The 14,712-nt window shown below is 49.1% G+C and overlaps 8 protein-coding genes across 8 annotated transcripts; 1 reads left to right on the top strand and 7 right to left on the bottom strand.

The window, feature by feature from the left end:
• Positions 1-12: 12 nt before the first annotated feature.
• Positions 13-783, bottom strand: C7M61_004851 (uncharacterized protein; the record flags this gene model as incomplete). Its single annotated transcript, XM_024860166.1, has 1 exon — positions 13-783. One exon carries the CDS (start codon positions 781-783, stop codon positions 13-15), a length of 771 nt encoding a protein of 256 aa, XP_024711723.1.
• An 815-nt stretch (positions 784-1,598) lies between these two features.
• On the bottom strand, positions 1,599-3,428 carry CHS4 (Chs4p; the record flags this gene model as incomplete). The annotated part of the gene is made up of 1 exon (XM_024860167.1): positions 1,599-3,428. One exon carries the CDS (start codon positions 3,426-3,428, stop codon positions 1,599-1,601), a length of 1,830 nt encoding a protein of 609 aa, XP_024711724.1.
• Positions 3,429-5,345: 1,917 nt separating this feature from the next.
• Positions 5,346-6,038, bottom strand: C7M61_004853 (E2 ubiquitin-conjugating protein; the record flags this gene model as incomplete). Its single annotated transcript, XM_024860168.1, has 1 exon — positions 5,346-6,038. One exon carries the CDS (start codon positions 6,036-6,038, stop codon positions 5,346-5,348), a length of 693 nt encoding a protein of 230 aa, XP_024711725.1.
• A 408-nt stretch (positions 6,039-6,446) lies between these two features.
• On the bottom strand, positions 6,447-7,793 carry C7M61_004854 (DUF4246 domain-containing protein; the record flags this gene model as incomplete). Its single annotated transcript, XM_024860169.1, has 1 exon — positions 6,447-7,793. One exon carries the CDS (start codon positions 7,791-7,793, stop codon positions 6,447-6,449), a length of 1,347 nt encoding a protein of 448 aa, XP_024711726.1.
• Positions 7,794-8,222: 429 nt separating this feature from the next.
• On the bottom strand, positions 8,223-9,071 carry C7M61_004855 (class I SAM-dependent methyltransferase; the record flags this gene model as incomplete). Its single annotated transcript, XM_024860170.1, has 1 exon — positions 8,223-9,071. One exon carries the CDS (start codon positions 9,069-9,071, stop codon positions 8,223-8,225), a length of 849 nt encoding a protein of 282 aa, XP_024711727.1.
• A 576-nt stretch (positions 9,072-9,647) lies between these two features.
• Positions 9,648-11,060, bottom strand: YCK2 (serine/threonine protein kinase; the record flags this gene model as incomplete). The annotated part of the gene is made up of 1 exon (XM_024860171.1): positions 9,648-11,060. The coding sequence occupies one exon, from the start codon at positions 11,058-11,060 to the stop codon at positions 9,648-9,650; it is 1,413 nt and encodes a 470-aa protein (XP_024711728.1).
• A 1,210-nt stretch (positions 11,061-12,270) lies between these two features.
• On the bottom strand, positions 12,271-13,032 carry C7M61_004857 (uncharacterized protein; the record flags this gene model as incomplete). Its single annotated transcript, XM_024860172.1, has 1 exon — positions 12,271-13,032. The coding sequence occupies one exon, from the start codon at positions 13,030-13,032 to the stop codon at positions 12,271-12,273; it is 762 nt and encodes a 253-aa protein (XP_024711729.1).
• Positions 13,033-13,846: 814 nt separating this feature from the next.
• RPP1 (RNA-binding RNA processing protein) lies at positions 13,847-14,698 on the top strand (the record flags this gene model as incomplete). The annotated part of the gene is made up of 1 exon (XM_024860173.1): positions 13,847-14,698. One exon carries the CDS (start codon positions 13,847-13,849, stop codon positions 14,696-14,698), a length of 852 nt encoding a protein of 283 aa, XP_024711730.1.
• Between the last annotated feature and the right edge of the window lie 14 nt (positions 14,699-14,712).

Below are 14,712 nucleotides of genomic sequence, written 5' to 3' on the forward strand. Positions count from 1 at the left end.
CACATAGTGAACTTAGTAGCCGCTTCTGCCAGAGGAGCCGTAAGAGTCGTTACCGCCTCTTCCAGAGCCAGAGCCAGAACCAGAACCATAGGAGTCGTTGCCGCCTCTACCAAAACCGGAGCCAGAACCGTAAGAGTCATTGCCTCTGCCGGAGCCAGAAGAAGAACCGTAAGAGTCGTTATCACCTCTACCGGAACCAGAACCAGAACCAGAACCGTATGAGTCGTTGCCGCCTCTACCAGATCCAGTGCTAGAGCCGTAGCTGCCAGAACCAGAACCGGAACCGGAACCGGAACCAGAGGAACCGTAAGAGTCGTTACCACCTCTGCCGGAAGAACCGTAGTTACCAGAAGAGCTCAGGTTACCACCGTGGCTGGAAGAGCCGTGGTTACCAGAGGAACCGTGGCTAGAGGAGCCATAGCTGCCAGAGCCGGAACCAGAACCAGAGCCAGAGGAGCCGTAGTTGCCAGAACCAGAACCAGAACTGGAACCGTAGTTACCAGAACCAGAACCAGAGCTAGAGCCATAGTTACCGGAACCGGAGCCGGAACCAGAGCCAGATCCGTAGTTGCCAGAACCAGAGCCCGATCCCGAGCCGTAGTTACCAGAACCGGAACCGGAACCAGAGCCGTAGTTGCCAGAACCAGAGCCGGAGCCACGCTCATTGTCGTCATTGCCGAGAGCACCCTTGATCTTGTCACCGATCTTGCCGAGAGTAGACTGGTCTCTGTCGTTGTTGCCGTAGTTGCTGCTGCTGTTGTTGTTGTTACCTCCGAAAGACATAATGAAAATTGGTTGTGGTAGCCAGAAATGTGGCAAACAGAGGCCAATTTATACCTCCTTCGGCTACCGGCCAGGCAATGTGGCTGCAACAACCTGTGTGTAATGATATGCGGAGAAGAAATGCCAGGGGACCATTCTGCAGGAGACAGTCTCGTTGCACCCCCACCGCCGAAAAGCTGTTGCTCTTTCATGCGCTCAAACGCAATGATGCATTGGTCCGAGTGCACAAGGTGTTCAAGGCAATCAGGTAATTGGCTGATACGCGGCAATGTGGCTGAGGTGTAAGTCTCGAAACCACCGTGACTGGCTTGCTGCGCCCAGACCAGATCCTATTCAGGAGAAGCGGACTCGGGAGTCTGTGGCTCGGGAGATCGACGCATCATGATGGACCTCGTGGTTGCTATCACAAAAAGCAATGCCATGTTGGGGACACGGCGAGAACCCACACTTTTGGCTACCGTTCCTGCGGGATTCTGCGCCCCTGAGCTATTGTGCGGAACAATAGCAGTTTGCCGTCGAAGAAAAGTGTGGAAAATATCACAATCGAGCCATTGGGCAAAACACGGGACCAAGTGCAGCTGTTGGCAAACAATCGGATCAGTGCTTCGAATGGCGGAGAATGCAGGGAGTCTGACATGTGTAAGTCTCAGTCGTGAACCGGACAGAACGAGTCGAGCGCGAAATGTCAAAATTAGCTTCGTCTGTCACTTTCGCAAACCTTACCGAAATTCCTCAATTGTCCATTTGGAGAACATTCCAGGCAATCACCCTTCCGCTTTGGCACAATTGATGAGAGCCAGATTTATGAAAAGGCTTTACACAATGACACAGTCTTTTTCCTGAGGGGCAGCGTTCAGGGGGCTTCTCTTCTTATTCTTCTTAGCCAACTTAGCCGCCCGAGCAGCCTCGTCTTTGTTTGTGATTCTCGCGAGCGCCTTGATCTCGCCGTTTTCGGCGGCCTTAAAGTACCACAGTTGGGCTTCCTTGAGGTTCTTCTCGCAGCCAATGCCTTTATCGTAAAAGTTTGCTAGAGCAAACTGCGCCTTAGCAAGTCCTGCTGTAGCGGCACGTTTGGCCCACTCAAATGCCTCGTCTTCGTCCTTTGGAAGGTATGGCTCCAGGCCCACCAAGTACCACGCACAGATGGAAAGCATGGACTGTGGGTGACCGGCAACCGCGGCGTTAGTGTAGTAATTGATGGATAATTGGGCATCGGCGTCGACGATTTCGCCGATTTCGTAATGGTGGCCCAAAATGGCAGCCGCCTCAACGTGGCCTAGGGCAGCGGCATCCGAGAAGAGCTTGAGCGCGTACATCTTGTCGGCAATGACGATATCGATGAACCCCTCGTAGTAAATTTTGCCGAGTTCGTAAGGCGCCGCAGCCGTCAATTCTGTAGCAACGTTTGAGGCTCTTTCCAACCATTTGATACCGATTTTCTTGGTGGCAACGTCTTGAGAGACACCCATGCGTCCGTAGAAACAGTAGACACCGAGTTTATACATGGCAGCAGGGTGGTTCTTCGAGGCAGCCATTTTCAAAAAGTCCATGCCTTTTCTGGAATCGTGGCCCGTGCCCAAGCCGTCTTCGTAGCAATGAGCGGTTCTGAAAGCTGATTCTGTGTGGCCGTGCTTGGCAGCGGCAAGGAAAAGGCTGAAGGCCTCTTTGTTATCGACCTTACCGAATGCACCGGAGCTGTAGGCATCTCCGAGGAGGTACTGAGCATCAACGTAACCCTTGTCGGCGAGTCTCTTCAAGTAGTGATGGGCCTCCTTGAGCAAAGACTTCTTCAATTCAAGCGAAGAAGCGTCAGTCAAGTCGAACGAGTTGGACAGCTTCAGTTTGCGGTGGCCCTTCTTCACGTCTGCGTCTATGGATAAAGAGGACCCGGTCTTCTTCTTTGGTGTGCTTCCTCCAGAGCTATCTGGCGAGTTGGCATCCACCATTAATGCCGTCTGCAACATGTACTGAGCGTACTGGAACAAGACCGCCGGGTCGGTCGACTTCTTAGCGTTCTTACGGTACATCTCCATGGTCTTGATACGCGGCATCAAACTAGCCAGGTTTTCTCCAAGGCAGTCGTTTACCAAATTATGGGAGTCCTGGTCCTGGAAGAAGGACAGCGACAGCGACAAGGACCGAGCATGGCTGAAACGAGCCAACTGGCCAGGCATGCTGCTGGCCACACTGAAGTTGTGTTCCGGCCTAAGGTACAAATCCTGTGAGTGGTTATTGTTCAAGTTGAGATTAGTCACGGAGGAGTCAGCGGAGGCCGGAACCAGGGGAGGAGAAATGGCTGAATAGCGGTTTTGCAGCAGTGAAGGTTCGTCCACGGGGTATGGGGCATCCAGAGCAACTCTAGCTTGAGGAGGAGCCTCTGTGGCGTTGAAACGAGGGCTCAGGAGCGATGTGGTGGCAAGACGGTTCAGCAAAGACGTGGTTTCGTCCAAACCAGGGTATTTCTGAGGATATGTCATGGAAGCTAGCCCGGAGCCGGGTCCGGAGCCGAGCCCGGACATGGAGGGCTGTGGGTAGCCAGCTAGGGAGCTGTACTGATGCGAGTTGGAGCTTTTAAAGCTAAGGTCCAGGGTGGAGTCTGTGGCGTTGGCGATGTCTGAAAGAGGGTATGGAGTGGGATCAGCCATGGGGGAGCCGTTTTGGCCCGAGGCTTTTTGTCTATATGGATGGGACATTTCAGCTTTTTCCTGGTTATGGGAAGTAGGTGCTGTTGGGTTGGAAGATTATGCTGTGAAGTGGATTGTGGATGTTGGTGGATCACGGTGAGAAGCGAGAAGAAAAGGTACGAAAAAGCTGCGGCGAGGGCTAATCCAGGAAAACAAACCACGAGGAGCCTAAACCAGCGAGGAAATTAAAAATAAGGCGGCGGCAGTATTTTGATGACAAAAAGCGTGGTGGGTGGGAAACACTAAAAATTTAAAAAATAAAAGATAGAGTTTGTTACACAGGCGCTGGCCTGGCTTGACACACCACGGAATGGGTGCAAACATCCGGGTGGGGTGGATGCCTCTGGTTTCTGGGTGCAACTCTGGAGAATTTTCTTAGGTGTCTTATCGCTGGTAATCATGCCTAATTTTAGCCTGCTTTCGATTGTGCTTCTTGGAATTGTGCTACTTTTAATTGTGCTACTTTTGTATTGTTCGTTTTTCTCGGCTCCCAGCCAGCATGGTCCAGCATGGTCCAGCATCGGTGAGGATTTGGGTTGCGGAGGGGTGAAAAAAGAATCTGAAACAGGCGGTTTCGTCGAAGGATGAGACGATGCAAATCCCGGATTTGCAAAGCCTGATTTGGCCTTTTAGAGTTTGGTTTACTGATCCGGGAAAGGTGACTTCAGCAATCCGCGCCGGCAAATGAAGGGTGGTATTTTAGGGTGAGGTTTGTTTGTTTGGCACTAGGGCTGCGTCTCCGGAGGAAACCGTGCCGAATTATGGAAATGGAGTTTTTGCAGTCGACTTAGTCAAGATTTGGTGTCGATACTGAATCAGAGTGTTCCAGCTCCGTTTCACTGAAAAATGGAAATCGTCAAATCTCCCCCTCGTATCTATTGCTGAATCCACCAGGGCCGTTTTCACCGCTGGCAGATTCCATATTTGGCTGTAGCTGTCAAAGCCAGGGTCCAGCGCTGCGGTATTTTCTCACTGTTTGGGCTAAATATGCTCGCTATTTTAGGAACACCTGCCAGGGACGAGGCAGGTACCGTAATTAGTCAGGGGCACCTGAAACGTACGAGAATAGTCTGAGTGTTGGTTTTGTGAGATGGAGAATTGTGGAATGGCGGGGTGGACTTGTCGATTCGGGAACTAGGCGGTGGATTTGCAATGGCTGCAAATCTGCAGTTGGCTGTCACCAGATGCGAGTGTCTGCTGGAGATGGGAACTAGATTCGATAAATCAATGTTGACGGGTTGAATTCGAGAAATGTAATCGAATTTCGGATATCTTCAGCTACGGTCTTTGCAGTAAAGGCTGAACGTGGCCACCAACTACGGTACAAGAACCACATTGGTCTATTCCCACTTCATGAAAATTTTCATCCTTCAAAACGCAGACGAGCTTTTGACTTTCTAAGCCACAAGGGGCGAAGACCTGGTTGCCAACAAAAGCTTGCTGTGGTGATTCACTGGTCAATTCTTTATTGTTCGCTGATCTTAATTAAATCCGATCCATCGACGAAGATCATATCTTAACGTCACAGTACATATACAAGTTGCTCGACACGCTGATGGAAAGGTAAACATGACTTGACACGGTCAGTGGCTTTGCTATAACTGTTAGAGTAAGTTTGGAACCAAGCCTCGATGAGACGGCAACTCCTCTATCGGTCGAGTTGCTTACTATTCATCTCTACACTTTGCTCATTTCGTACTTTATTATTAGATCACCGGCCAGGATTCTAAAGTATTGCAAGCCTGGTTCTTGCACATGCAGCGGCGGCTCTCGCAGTTGCAAATCTAAAACGGATAGCATGGGGTGAGCCAATAGACGTAACTTGCACTCATCCTCCAGCTCAAGGAAAAGACGCCTTATACACCAGCTACAGCTGACTCAGTAGTAGATAAAAGCCATCACAACAGCAACCAAAAGCACACCTCCAACCACGAAACCACCGGAGGATCTCTTCTCCTTGTGGTCTGCCTGGATCCTCGCTCTATCCTCTGGATCTAACGTCGACAAGTCAAGCTCGCCTCTTTTTATCTGTGCCTTGGTCTGCTCAAGCTCCTTCTGCGCCTGTTCGGCCTCAGCGATGGCGATCTTGTTCAGATCAACCAAGTCGGGAAAGATAGCTCTGAACCGGGTGTTATCGCTATTATTCCACTTCTTGCTGTCTCTAGCCAAACGACGCTTCACACTCTCGCTCGTGTTGATCAGCCCCGTGGTGCTGTCCTCTCCGGTCATAAAACTCAACAACCCCGTCAAAATCGTAGAAACACTCCATGCTGGGTTCCATGTGTCTGGGTGGTAGTCACTCATACTAAGACAGAGACGGGTGTTGCAGGCAAATCTGCCGTTGGGAGTTACCATCGAGATTGCTGGAGGAGCAAAAGGGTATTCCGATGGAAACCGAAGAAGACCGTGATACTGGCCGTTCTCATATGGGGTAGAAGGAGGACCGGTGATGATAAAGTGCCACTCCAAGATATTTTCATCGTTTGGCTTGGCCTCGATGAATGGCGGAGGGTTCGCCTGGATGGTTTTGTACTCTTTATTGAGTCTCTTTTGCGCCTGGCGAGAGACCATAAGAAAAGGGTTGTTGAAGAGTGGAGTTGGTAACAGCGATTTGGGGTTAGGGGTCACGTGTAGGAGTTGACCCAAAAAAGCCGACAAGGTGGTTGGCGATAAGAGGGGGGCGGTGGGGTTGGAGATTATTTGTGAAGCTGGTGGTGTTTCTTATTTTTCTTTTCCGGTTATGTTTTATTCTGCTTCTAGTTCTGTTGGAGCCCAGTGTGGCGGTTTCTAACTGGCTGCGAAACTGATACCGAGATCTGCAAATCGGTGACTATGTGAGGAAGACAAATAGATAACAAAGTGAACAGAAAAAAAAGGAAAATGGGAAAGTTTTGACTATCAAATAAAACAGAAGGCCTGGCACAGACAGTACCAGAATTTGTCTTTTTTGCTATTAGCTTCACTTTACTGAAGCTGCCCTTAGTGCTCACACAAGAAGAAAAGCCTAGTGTAAGCGTTTTCGTAATCCTCGTTGTCTTCAATAATCACCTTTCTCTCTGCCATCAACTCATCTCTGTACTCCTTAGCCTCCTTCTCGGTCATGGTGGCTAACTCTTTTGCATCAACACCAGGGAAGAACTTCTCCATAAGCACTTTATCATTCACCCATTTTTCATTTTGGAACGGTACAACATCGGTAGCCTTCACCTCGGTGTTGTATGGGTCCACCAAAAAGAAACACAAGATCTTTCTGTAGCCAGGCTTCGTAGCATCCTTCAACTTGAAGGCATCTACGTGATGCTGGAAACTGTTAGTGAACACGGTGATTCTTCCCTTCTGAGCCACCACGTTACCAATCATCCTGGTCATATTGTCCTCATTCTTGATACCGTAAAAGTCTTCGCAGTAGCATTCGTCACCTTGGTCATAATGAGGATCCTCAAAAGCGTACTTGAAGGATAATCTAGACTCCTCAATGTTGTCCATATCATAGTAATAGAGCACTGTAGCCACAATGTCCTCATTGATGGTTCCCTCAACATGCCAGGAACCACCTTTGTACTCGGGCTTTTCTGGCGTGAGCTCTATGTTCGCCAACTTTACAATAACCTTGAGGTTCTCGAGGTCCCGAAGCTCAAAGGGCTTGGTCTCCGGCTCCTTATCGTACTTAGGCTTGAACTCACGGTAGTAAGCACGTTTACCCTTTTCCCACGCTTCAAACTCCTCCTCATCGGCACCTTCATCTATGAGATCCTCAAGCTTTTCCTCATATTTGTCATATCCTTCCGTGTAGTATTCGCCAAAGTAAGCGGTAGGGATACGCACGTACTCGTCGGATTGGTATCTTGCGAGGGACATGTTGATCGCAGGAACTGCCAGATTGAAGATTTTGGCAATGGAGCCATAGAGCTCGGCGTTTTTCAATGGATGAAGGTTGTTGATGTATGAACTAAACGTGAACTGCTTCTCATCATCCAACTTCATGAGAGCCGGAAGCCATTGAAACTTCTGGGAAACTCCATAGTCAGCAACACCCTTTTTCACTGCCTTGATGGCTTCCTCGAATTGGGCAGTCTCGAGCTTTCCATTGTTGAGGATCTTCGTTCTGTTGTACACCAAATGGTAGAGGGAAGGATGTACCAAGTCGACCACCAAGTCGTCAGGACCAGGGTGGTAGTCTTTTTCGGTGATGGAGGATTCAAATTTGCTAGCAAGGTCCACAAACTCCTTTTCGTCTTTCTCCAACACAGCACCATCTGAATACAAGATCTTGTCATCTGGGCCAAATTGGAAACCGCGGCCGACCTCAGCCTGCAAAATTTTCATACCACTTCAATTCCTCGGCAGCGTATTCAAAGACCTCTTCTGGGTGTTTCGTTTTCGGATTCAGAGCTAAAAACTCCAGCTTCCATTTCGCCAATATGGTCGGGTCCTTATATTTCCGCTCCCATTCCGGTTTCTGCCGGATAGCATAGGAAAGCTCCACAATGAGCCATTCGTCAAGGTATCGTGCCGAGTTTCCAAGCAGAGAAAAAGCAATCCACCAGGGATGCTTCAATACGGAGGCAGACATGGATGTGAAATATGGGAATCGGCACCTTTTATGCCGTGGCTGCAGGGAGTGCAGAAATGCAGATTTACGAGGTGAGCCGCTTCCAACTGGCCCTCGTAAATAGAGCACCCTAAATCATCCAGATAATATTATATTGGGTTATTTGAACCTGGATGTGTTTTGTTTGATCATTTCATCAAAGTTTACGCTTTTTGTGCAATTCCAAGCACAACACTCGAGGTGACGCGGAAGAGTCCGTCCTTCTGTGGTGCCTTGTGTATCTCTCGTTTCACCTCGGTCTTGCAGTGACTGTGGATGAACTGTTCATCAAGCCAAAGATTCGCTCTGAATTCTCTAGCACTGCTAACATTGACACATCCTTTCTGCAAACAGGCGGTCATTTCGTCCAAGGTCAAGCCGTGACGAGCCATGCCTCGTTCTTGTAGCTCCTGGGCCATCTCCTCGTTTTCCAAATCCTCATTGTAGAAATCGTAGATCAAGATCCATCCGCCCGGACGGACCATTTTTTTGATTTCCTCGGCCACGGCTTCGTAGGCGTGGATGTGGTGGAACGAGAGAGTGCAAATGAGCACATCAGCAAATCCTTCCAAAGAGCCCATCTCGAAATTGTCCATAATATCGGCACATATAGACTTGATCTTGAGTTCTGGAAAGTTCTGGCGCAATGTAGCGGCTTTTGTGTCGAAACTCTCGAGCATCAGCTCGTTGATGTCTATTCCAACAAACTCACCTTTTGGCATGAAAGGAACCAATCGATCTGCAACAAGACCCGTGCCACAGGCAAAGTCAATCACTTTCGAGTCAGGTTTGAGCAAATTGCCTAGGATCTGCTTCTGTTGCTGAAAGTCGCTGACAACCTGATCCACATCGATTGGCTCCTCTGTATCAGGGAATGGTTTTCTTTTCGCTGAAACGTCGAAATTGACAATCTCCAGTGCAAACACTTGCGACATCACCCTCATGGCGGGGATGTTGTCATAGCTGTTGTCAAAATGCTTCTTGTTGGCTTCCACAGACAGTTGATGGCTCATGTTGATAGTGCGGAATCTGACGGAACGGTGAGAAGTTTCACTATTTATACCAAACTGCCCCACTTTGTGAGATTTGGGTGAAATTAGTGAAAGTGATATTTAATTGGTTTGAAGATAAGGATTCTCGAATATCTTGCTTAAAGGCGGGGTTGAACAGACTGATGTGGGGTAGGTGGTGGAACCTCGAGATCTGACGATCTGTGATACGATTCGATTGTATGCTCGTCTATAATAAATCTGGAGTAATAAGGTAGAATGATCAAATAGCTTTATAATAACTTATACGAGTCTGCCTCATTTAGGCCACGAAGGACAACCCTTGGAATGTCTGTTGATGGTCCGATATCTCATTCGTACCGAAGGTTCACTCTTTCCACAGATTAACTACAACCCCATAACAAGATCTAGATTAGTCGTATTGAAAGTCAGATTAAGAAGTAAAAAGGCAAGAATATGGATGGTGGAACTTATTTGTATGCATAGATTGGACGGAACCAGCATGGAGCACAGTACCAGCGGCAGCGCCAGTCCAGGGCGCAGCCAGAAAGTGATGAGCGCGTATTACTTGGGTCCTTTTTAATGGCAGCACAACTTGGACCAGAAGCCCTTGCTTTCCTCCTCAGACACGTGCTGCTGTTGCTCGTACTGGTAGCCATTTTGGCCGTTGGCGTAGTTGGGATGCGAGTTTTTGAAGTTGCCCTGACCGTTCACCACGTCGGAGCCTTGCATGTTGACTGCCATGTTCAGGCGGGCTGGCGTCTCCTGCTTGATGGGTGGTAATGGTCTGTTGATGAGGTGCTGCAACTTTTGTTGATGGGTCTGAGCAGCCGACATCTGTTGCAGCTGGCCTTGGACGCCGTTCAAGTTGTTGTTGGCAGCAGAGGCGGGGATCTGGCCAGCCGTAGTCTGGCCGTGGTGAGCTCTGTTTCTACGCTGGTCACGGTGGCGTCTATCCCTCTCGTTAGGTGGGTTGGGGTGGCCGTATCCGTGCAAGTTTGGCTTTTTGTTGATGGCAGCGTCCCAGCCCTTGCCGCCATTGAGGTTCATCCAGTCGAAGTTGCCGTCGCAGTGGGTTCCCAAGTCGTCCAACACAGAGAGCAACAACATTCTGTATTCCTCGTAGGCTGGATCAGCCTCGAAGGGCAAGGAACGCACGGCATCCAAGTATTCGGCAAACTGGCGAGGCAAGCCGTCGCACAAGAGCGTAGCAGACGTAGTTCTTTTCTTGTCGCCAATCTTCTCGTACTTCTGTTTGTTGGTAGGGGCCTTCAAACCCTGCCAAGGCAACTGGCCACGCAAGAAGTAGAAGAACACATGACCGAGAGCCTCCAAATCGTCTCTTCTCAGCTGCTCGCGGCCCAAATGTGTGTTGATGGACATGTAACGGGCGGTACCACTCAAGGACTTCTTTTCTCTGTAGGGGATGTGCAGCTTCGTTCTTGGGTCTCTGTACTGCTTGGCCATGCCAAAATCAATGAGGTGGACCTTGTTTTCGTCGGGAAAGCCCTGGCGCCCGATCAAGAAGTTGTCGGGCTTGATGTCCCTGTAGATGAGGTCGTGACGGTGCACCTCCTCGATCAAGTCTATCATCTGGATGGCCACTTGCACCACTGTTTTGACGCTGAAGCGGCGGCCACACCAGTCAAACAAGTCCTCCAACGAAGGACCCAATAGGTCAATGACCAAAATCAGGTGCAAGCCCTCCTGGCCAAAGTAGTAGGCGTTGGGGATCCCCTCACATCCTTGCAAGTGCTTGTAAGTTCTGTATTCGTCCCGAAGCTGGGGCGCCTCTGTTTTTCTAGGCTCGAATTTGATTGCCACGGCGACGCCGTTGATGATGTTGGAGCCCTCAAAGAGCACACCAAACAGGCCTTCTCCGATCTTCTTGCCTATCTTGTAGTGCAAACCGACCACCAGGTTATTACTCGAGTTGACGCTCATATTAGGTTGGGAGGCGGCAGCGGCAGCTAACACAGCGGGGTTTGACATTAGACGCCGTGGGCAGCGGGGTTGTTGCGGTGGTGGTCTCTGTTTGTGTTCAGAGATGTGGTTTTTTCGTTGAGAATGGACGTTGTTTTTCGTACACACCGCCCACGCCAGGGTAGGGAAGAAGAAGCAGAGACTGAGACGGCGACACGGCCCGGGAAGGAGAAAAAATAAGGAAACTGAGAAATAAAAATTACTTCGAATTTCAAACAACATCTATATAATTTTCGCCTCCGCGAGGCATCAACCTCCCGGGATCAAGGCCCTCCATGACCTGTCTGGCCCTATTGGGCGAGCATACTCTCAACCACAATGGGCCAGCTGTGGGTAATGATTTTTCTGAGATAGGCGACTAAAATAACTTCTTCCAGCTATCGCATAGACGACAGAAGCTTTTGTCTATCGCATCCAGGATTTTCCTCGGCACGCTGAGGCCCTGTCTGTTGGTGTCTTTCCTGATTGGTGTGGACAGATCGACGGAGAATTGATAAGAAGATTTGTGTTTGTTGGCCTGAATGGGGAGGGATCGGCAGGCGAGCATCTGCCGAATTTGGGGGCAGGGAAATTTTGGAATTCTGGAGAGGTTGGGGTTGTCTGGGGTATCTCATTGGCTGCAAGCCGCTTAAAGTAGACGGATTTGGGTTTGACGTGATCTCGAGGGGTCCGGGCAGAGTTGGAGAATGGGTTCGGAGGAGGCAAATTTTCGATTTCTGAATAATGGGTACAACGAGTTGGGCGTGGTTGTGGTGATAGTGGGGGTTTAAGTGCTTCTTCACTGGGACAAGCTTGTTGAAAGAGCACCGTTGGAAACGCAACTGGGTGAATTAGACTTTCACAGGAATAGCCAATAATTACTAGGACAAGCTTTGTCAGAAATTTGAAGCAACCGAGGGAGCCGGTTAATGCACAAACGTGGTATACTTCTCCTGGGATATAAGTTTTCTGCTTTAGCGAAGCCAGGTGATGTTGACGATATGAACGTCCGGCCCCAATTTGTAAAATCGATTAGATTTGGTCGTTTATTTGATGCCTCCAACTTTTGACTAATGCTGTGTTCCTCTGTTGTCACGTCTTGTTCAACAAACGTACGCCCTTAGACATGTTACCTACAGCGGTCTTCCTACTCTCCAATACGCTTGTTCGAATGCTGTTTATCAAGCACGCTATATGCTATACATCTCCTTTCTGTGGACCATTCTTCCTGTCTGTCCACTTACAACGTTCCTTTGACCAAGTAGACCGTGTCGCCGTTGGTGAAACTCCCGGCAACCTTCTTGCTTGTCGGTAGCGTCACGGGTGCATCCTCCACAGCCTTAAACAACTGTAGTCTCTCGCTGCTGTCCAGCGTTTTGTTGTTATGGTTCATGATCCCCACACCGTCGGCAATAGAGTCCAAAGCTCTGCCGATGGTCCAGTTCTTCGAAACCCAAACGCCCTTTCTCTCCTTCTCGGGATTGATCTGTTCTATCTCGTCTTCGTTACGGTTCACATAGAGAACCCACACGTACACTCTGTCGGTCTGGGTCACATTAGCAGGACCTTTGGCGACCTTCTTGATGCTGGAAGTCTCGACAACCTTGTTTGTCGGCTTGGACCTGCCAAAAAGCTTCTTCTTTCGGCTGAGTTTCTGAAGATGCAAGAACTTCGTGAGCTTGGTGATGGCCAGACTCTTCTTTTCCACCAACGTGGTTGGTTCGAGTTTCAGCTGTTCGAGTCGCAGCTCAAGCTCCTGCTGTCTCTTTTCCTTATCCGGAAAAAGCGAGGCTGCCGTTGGCCCCGTGTAATTATGTCCGTTTGTGGGTGTACTTGGTCTTCCAACGCAGTTGTGGAGATCTAGTGATCTATGCTGGGAACAGTAGACGTGGTTGCAAAACTCGCAGTGAAACGGGAGGAAGTCGAGCTGCTGGCACTTGTGGCAGTGCTTGCCGAGGTTCATGACCCCCTGGTCCTCCTTGTTGACTTCGACCTGGGTCATGAAAAGGCTGTTCTGGTGAACTTTGGCTGTCATAGCGCGAAATGATGGTCTATGGTGGGGAAACTTTAATATGGATGGGCTGAGTAAAAAAAAAATGAAAAGTGTGTTTTTGTTTGATATCTGGTGGAGTAGAAGGGGATTTTGTGGTATTTATAGTCTTGGTGCCTGGTGGCGGCGGCAAACCTAGAAGCTTCGCCTGCATGACTGGTTGCAAAATCGCTTACTAACGATACGGCTGAGTCAAGATCTAGGGAGCATGAGATACAGGGCATCATTGAAATGACGATTCGTTAGTTATTTGAAAACTGAAGAATGTTTTGTTGTATCGACTTATTTGATTGTTGTTGGTGAGTGGCCGGGTTTACTTGAATACTCGCCATTAGTGTAGCAGCATCAAGTACGGAGCTCAGTCAAGATCCAGAAACAATTGGAACGCCTCAGTGCATGCTCATTACATTTCGAGGATCATAATCTTTTACGTTGTTTTTAGAACTTTTTATTGTTTTCACTTTTTCCACCTCTTCCCAGTCGTCGCATTCACAGTGCAAAATTGCAATGGCTGCGAAACCGTAAACATACACCAATTTGCTTCTTTCATAAATTTAAAAACCAAATAAAGCCCTAAGTTCAAAAGAAATCGCATCAGATCAACAAGAGGAGCTTCGTCTCCACTTCCAAAAACCCCGTCTGTCTTTTACCACCTCCACTTCTTCACCTACTACACAGTGAGCATCGCGATCTCAACTACTCCATCATGTACGATTTAAATGTACCCTGGCCGGTGGGGTACGGGGCCACGCCGCTGGCAGCCGAAATGACGAATTTCTTGAATGTCGTCGCCATGTTGTATTCGCTAGGGTACCGCTACATCGCCGTGAACTTTGTGGTTCCAGAAAACACCAAGCTTCCGTTCAACACCCCAGACAAGCTCAATCCAATTCCCATCGAGACGCTTCGAAAGAGAACACAAAAGTACGAGGGGCTTCGACTTTTCTCCAGAATCACTTTGGTGATAACAGACCCCGCAAAGTGTCAGAGCATCCTGAAGCTCCATGCCTCCAATGCTTTTGACCTCATCGGCGTGCAGCCTACAACAGAAAAAGCGCTTCAGCTTACCACTGCCAACCTCGATATAGACATTGTGTCGTTGCCGATGGGCACACGATTGCCGTTTTTCATCAAACACAAAACCGTGGGCCAGGCGTTGGAAAAGGGCATGAAGTTTGAGATATGCTACCTGGGCCTAATATCTGGACCTGCTCAGTACGAGCTGTCGATGGTGCTTGGAACCACTGGTCATTTAAGCCGTAAAAACTTTATATCCAATTGTTTACAGCTCATTCGGGCCAGCAGAAATAGAGGGCTCTTGTTTTCAAGTGGTGCTCTGGAGCCATTGCATGCGAGAAACCACAGCGACATCTTGGCGTTGATGGAGGCTCTAGGGTTGAAGGTGTCAAGTGGCAAAGAGGGATTTGTGAAGAACCCGGAGTTGGCATTAATGGCAGGAAGACTCAGAATCAAGTCCAACAAACAGACGGTGATGTTGGGGAACCAGGGCGGTAGAGGCGCTGCTGCTATAATTGACGAGATTATTCCCAAAACCGTGGACTCTACGAAAAGGGAGAATGACGATCATACCGCTCCTGCCAAGCGCAGAAAGCAGTGAATAGATTAATGTAA

The sequence above is a fragment of the Candidozyma pseudohaemuli genome (assembly GCF_003013735.1).
Source record: "Candidozyma pseudohaemuli strain B12108 chromosome Unknown scaffold00018, whole genome shotgun sequence".
NCBI lineage: Eukaryota > Fungi > Ascomycota > Pichiomycetes > Serinales > Metschnikowiaceae > Candidozyma > Candidozyma pseudohaemuli.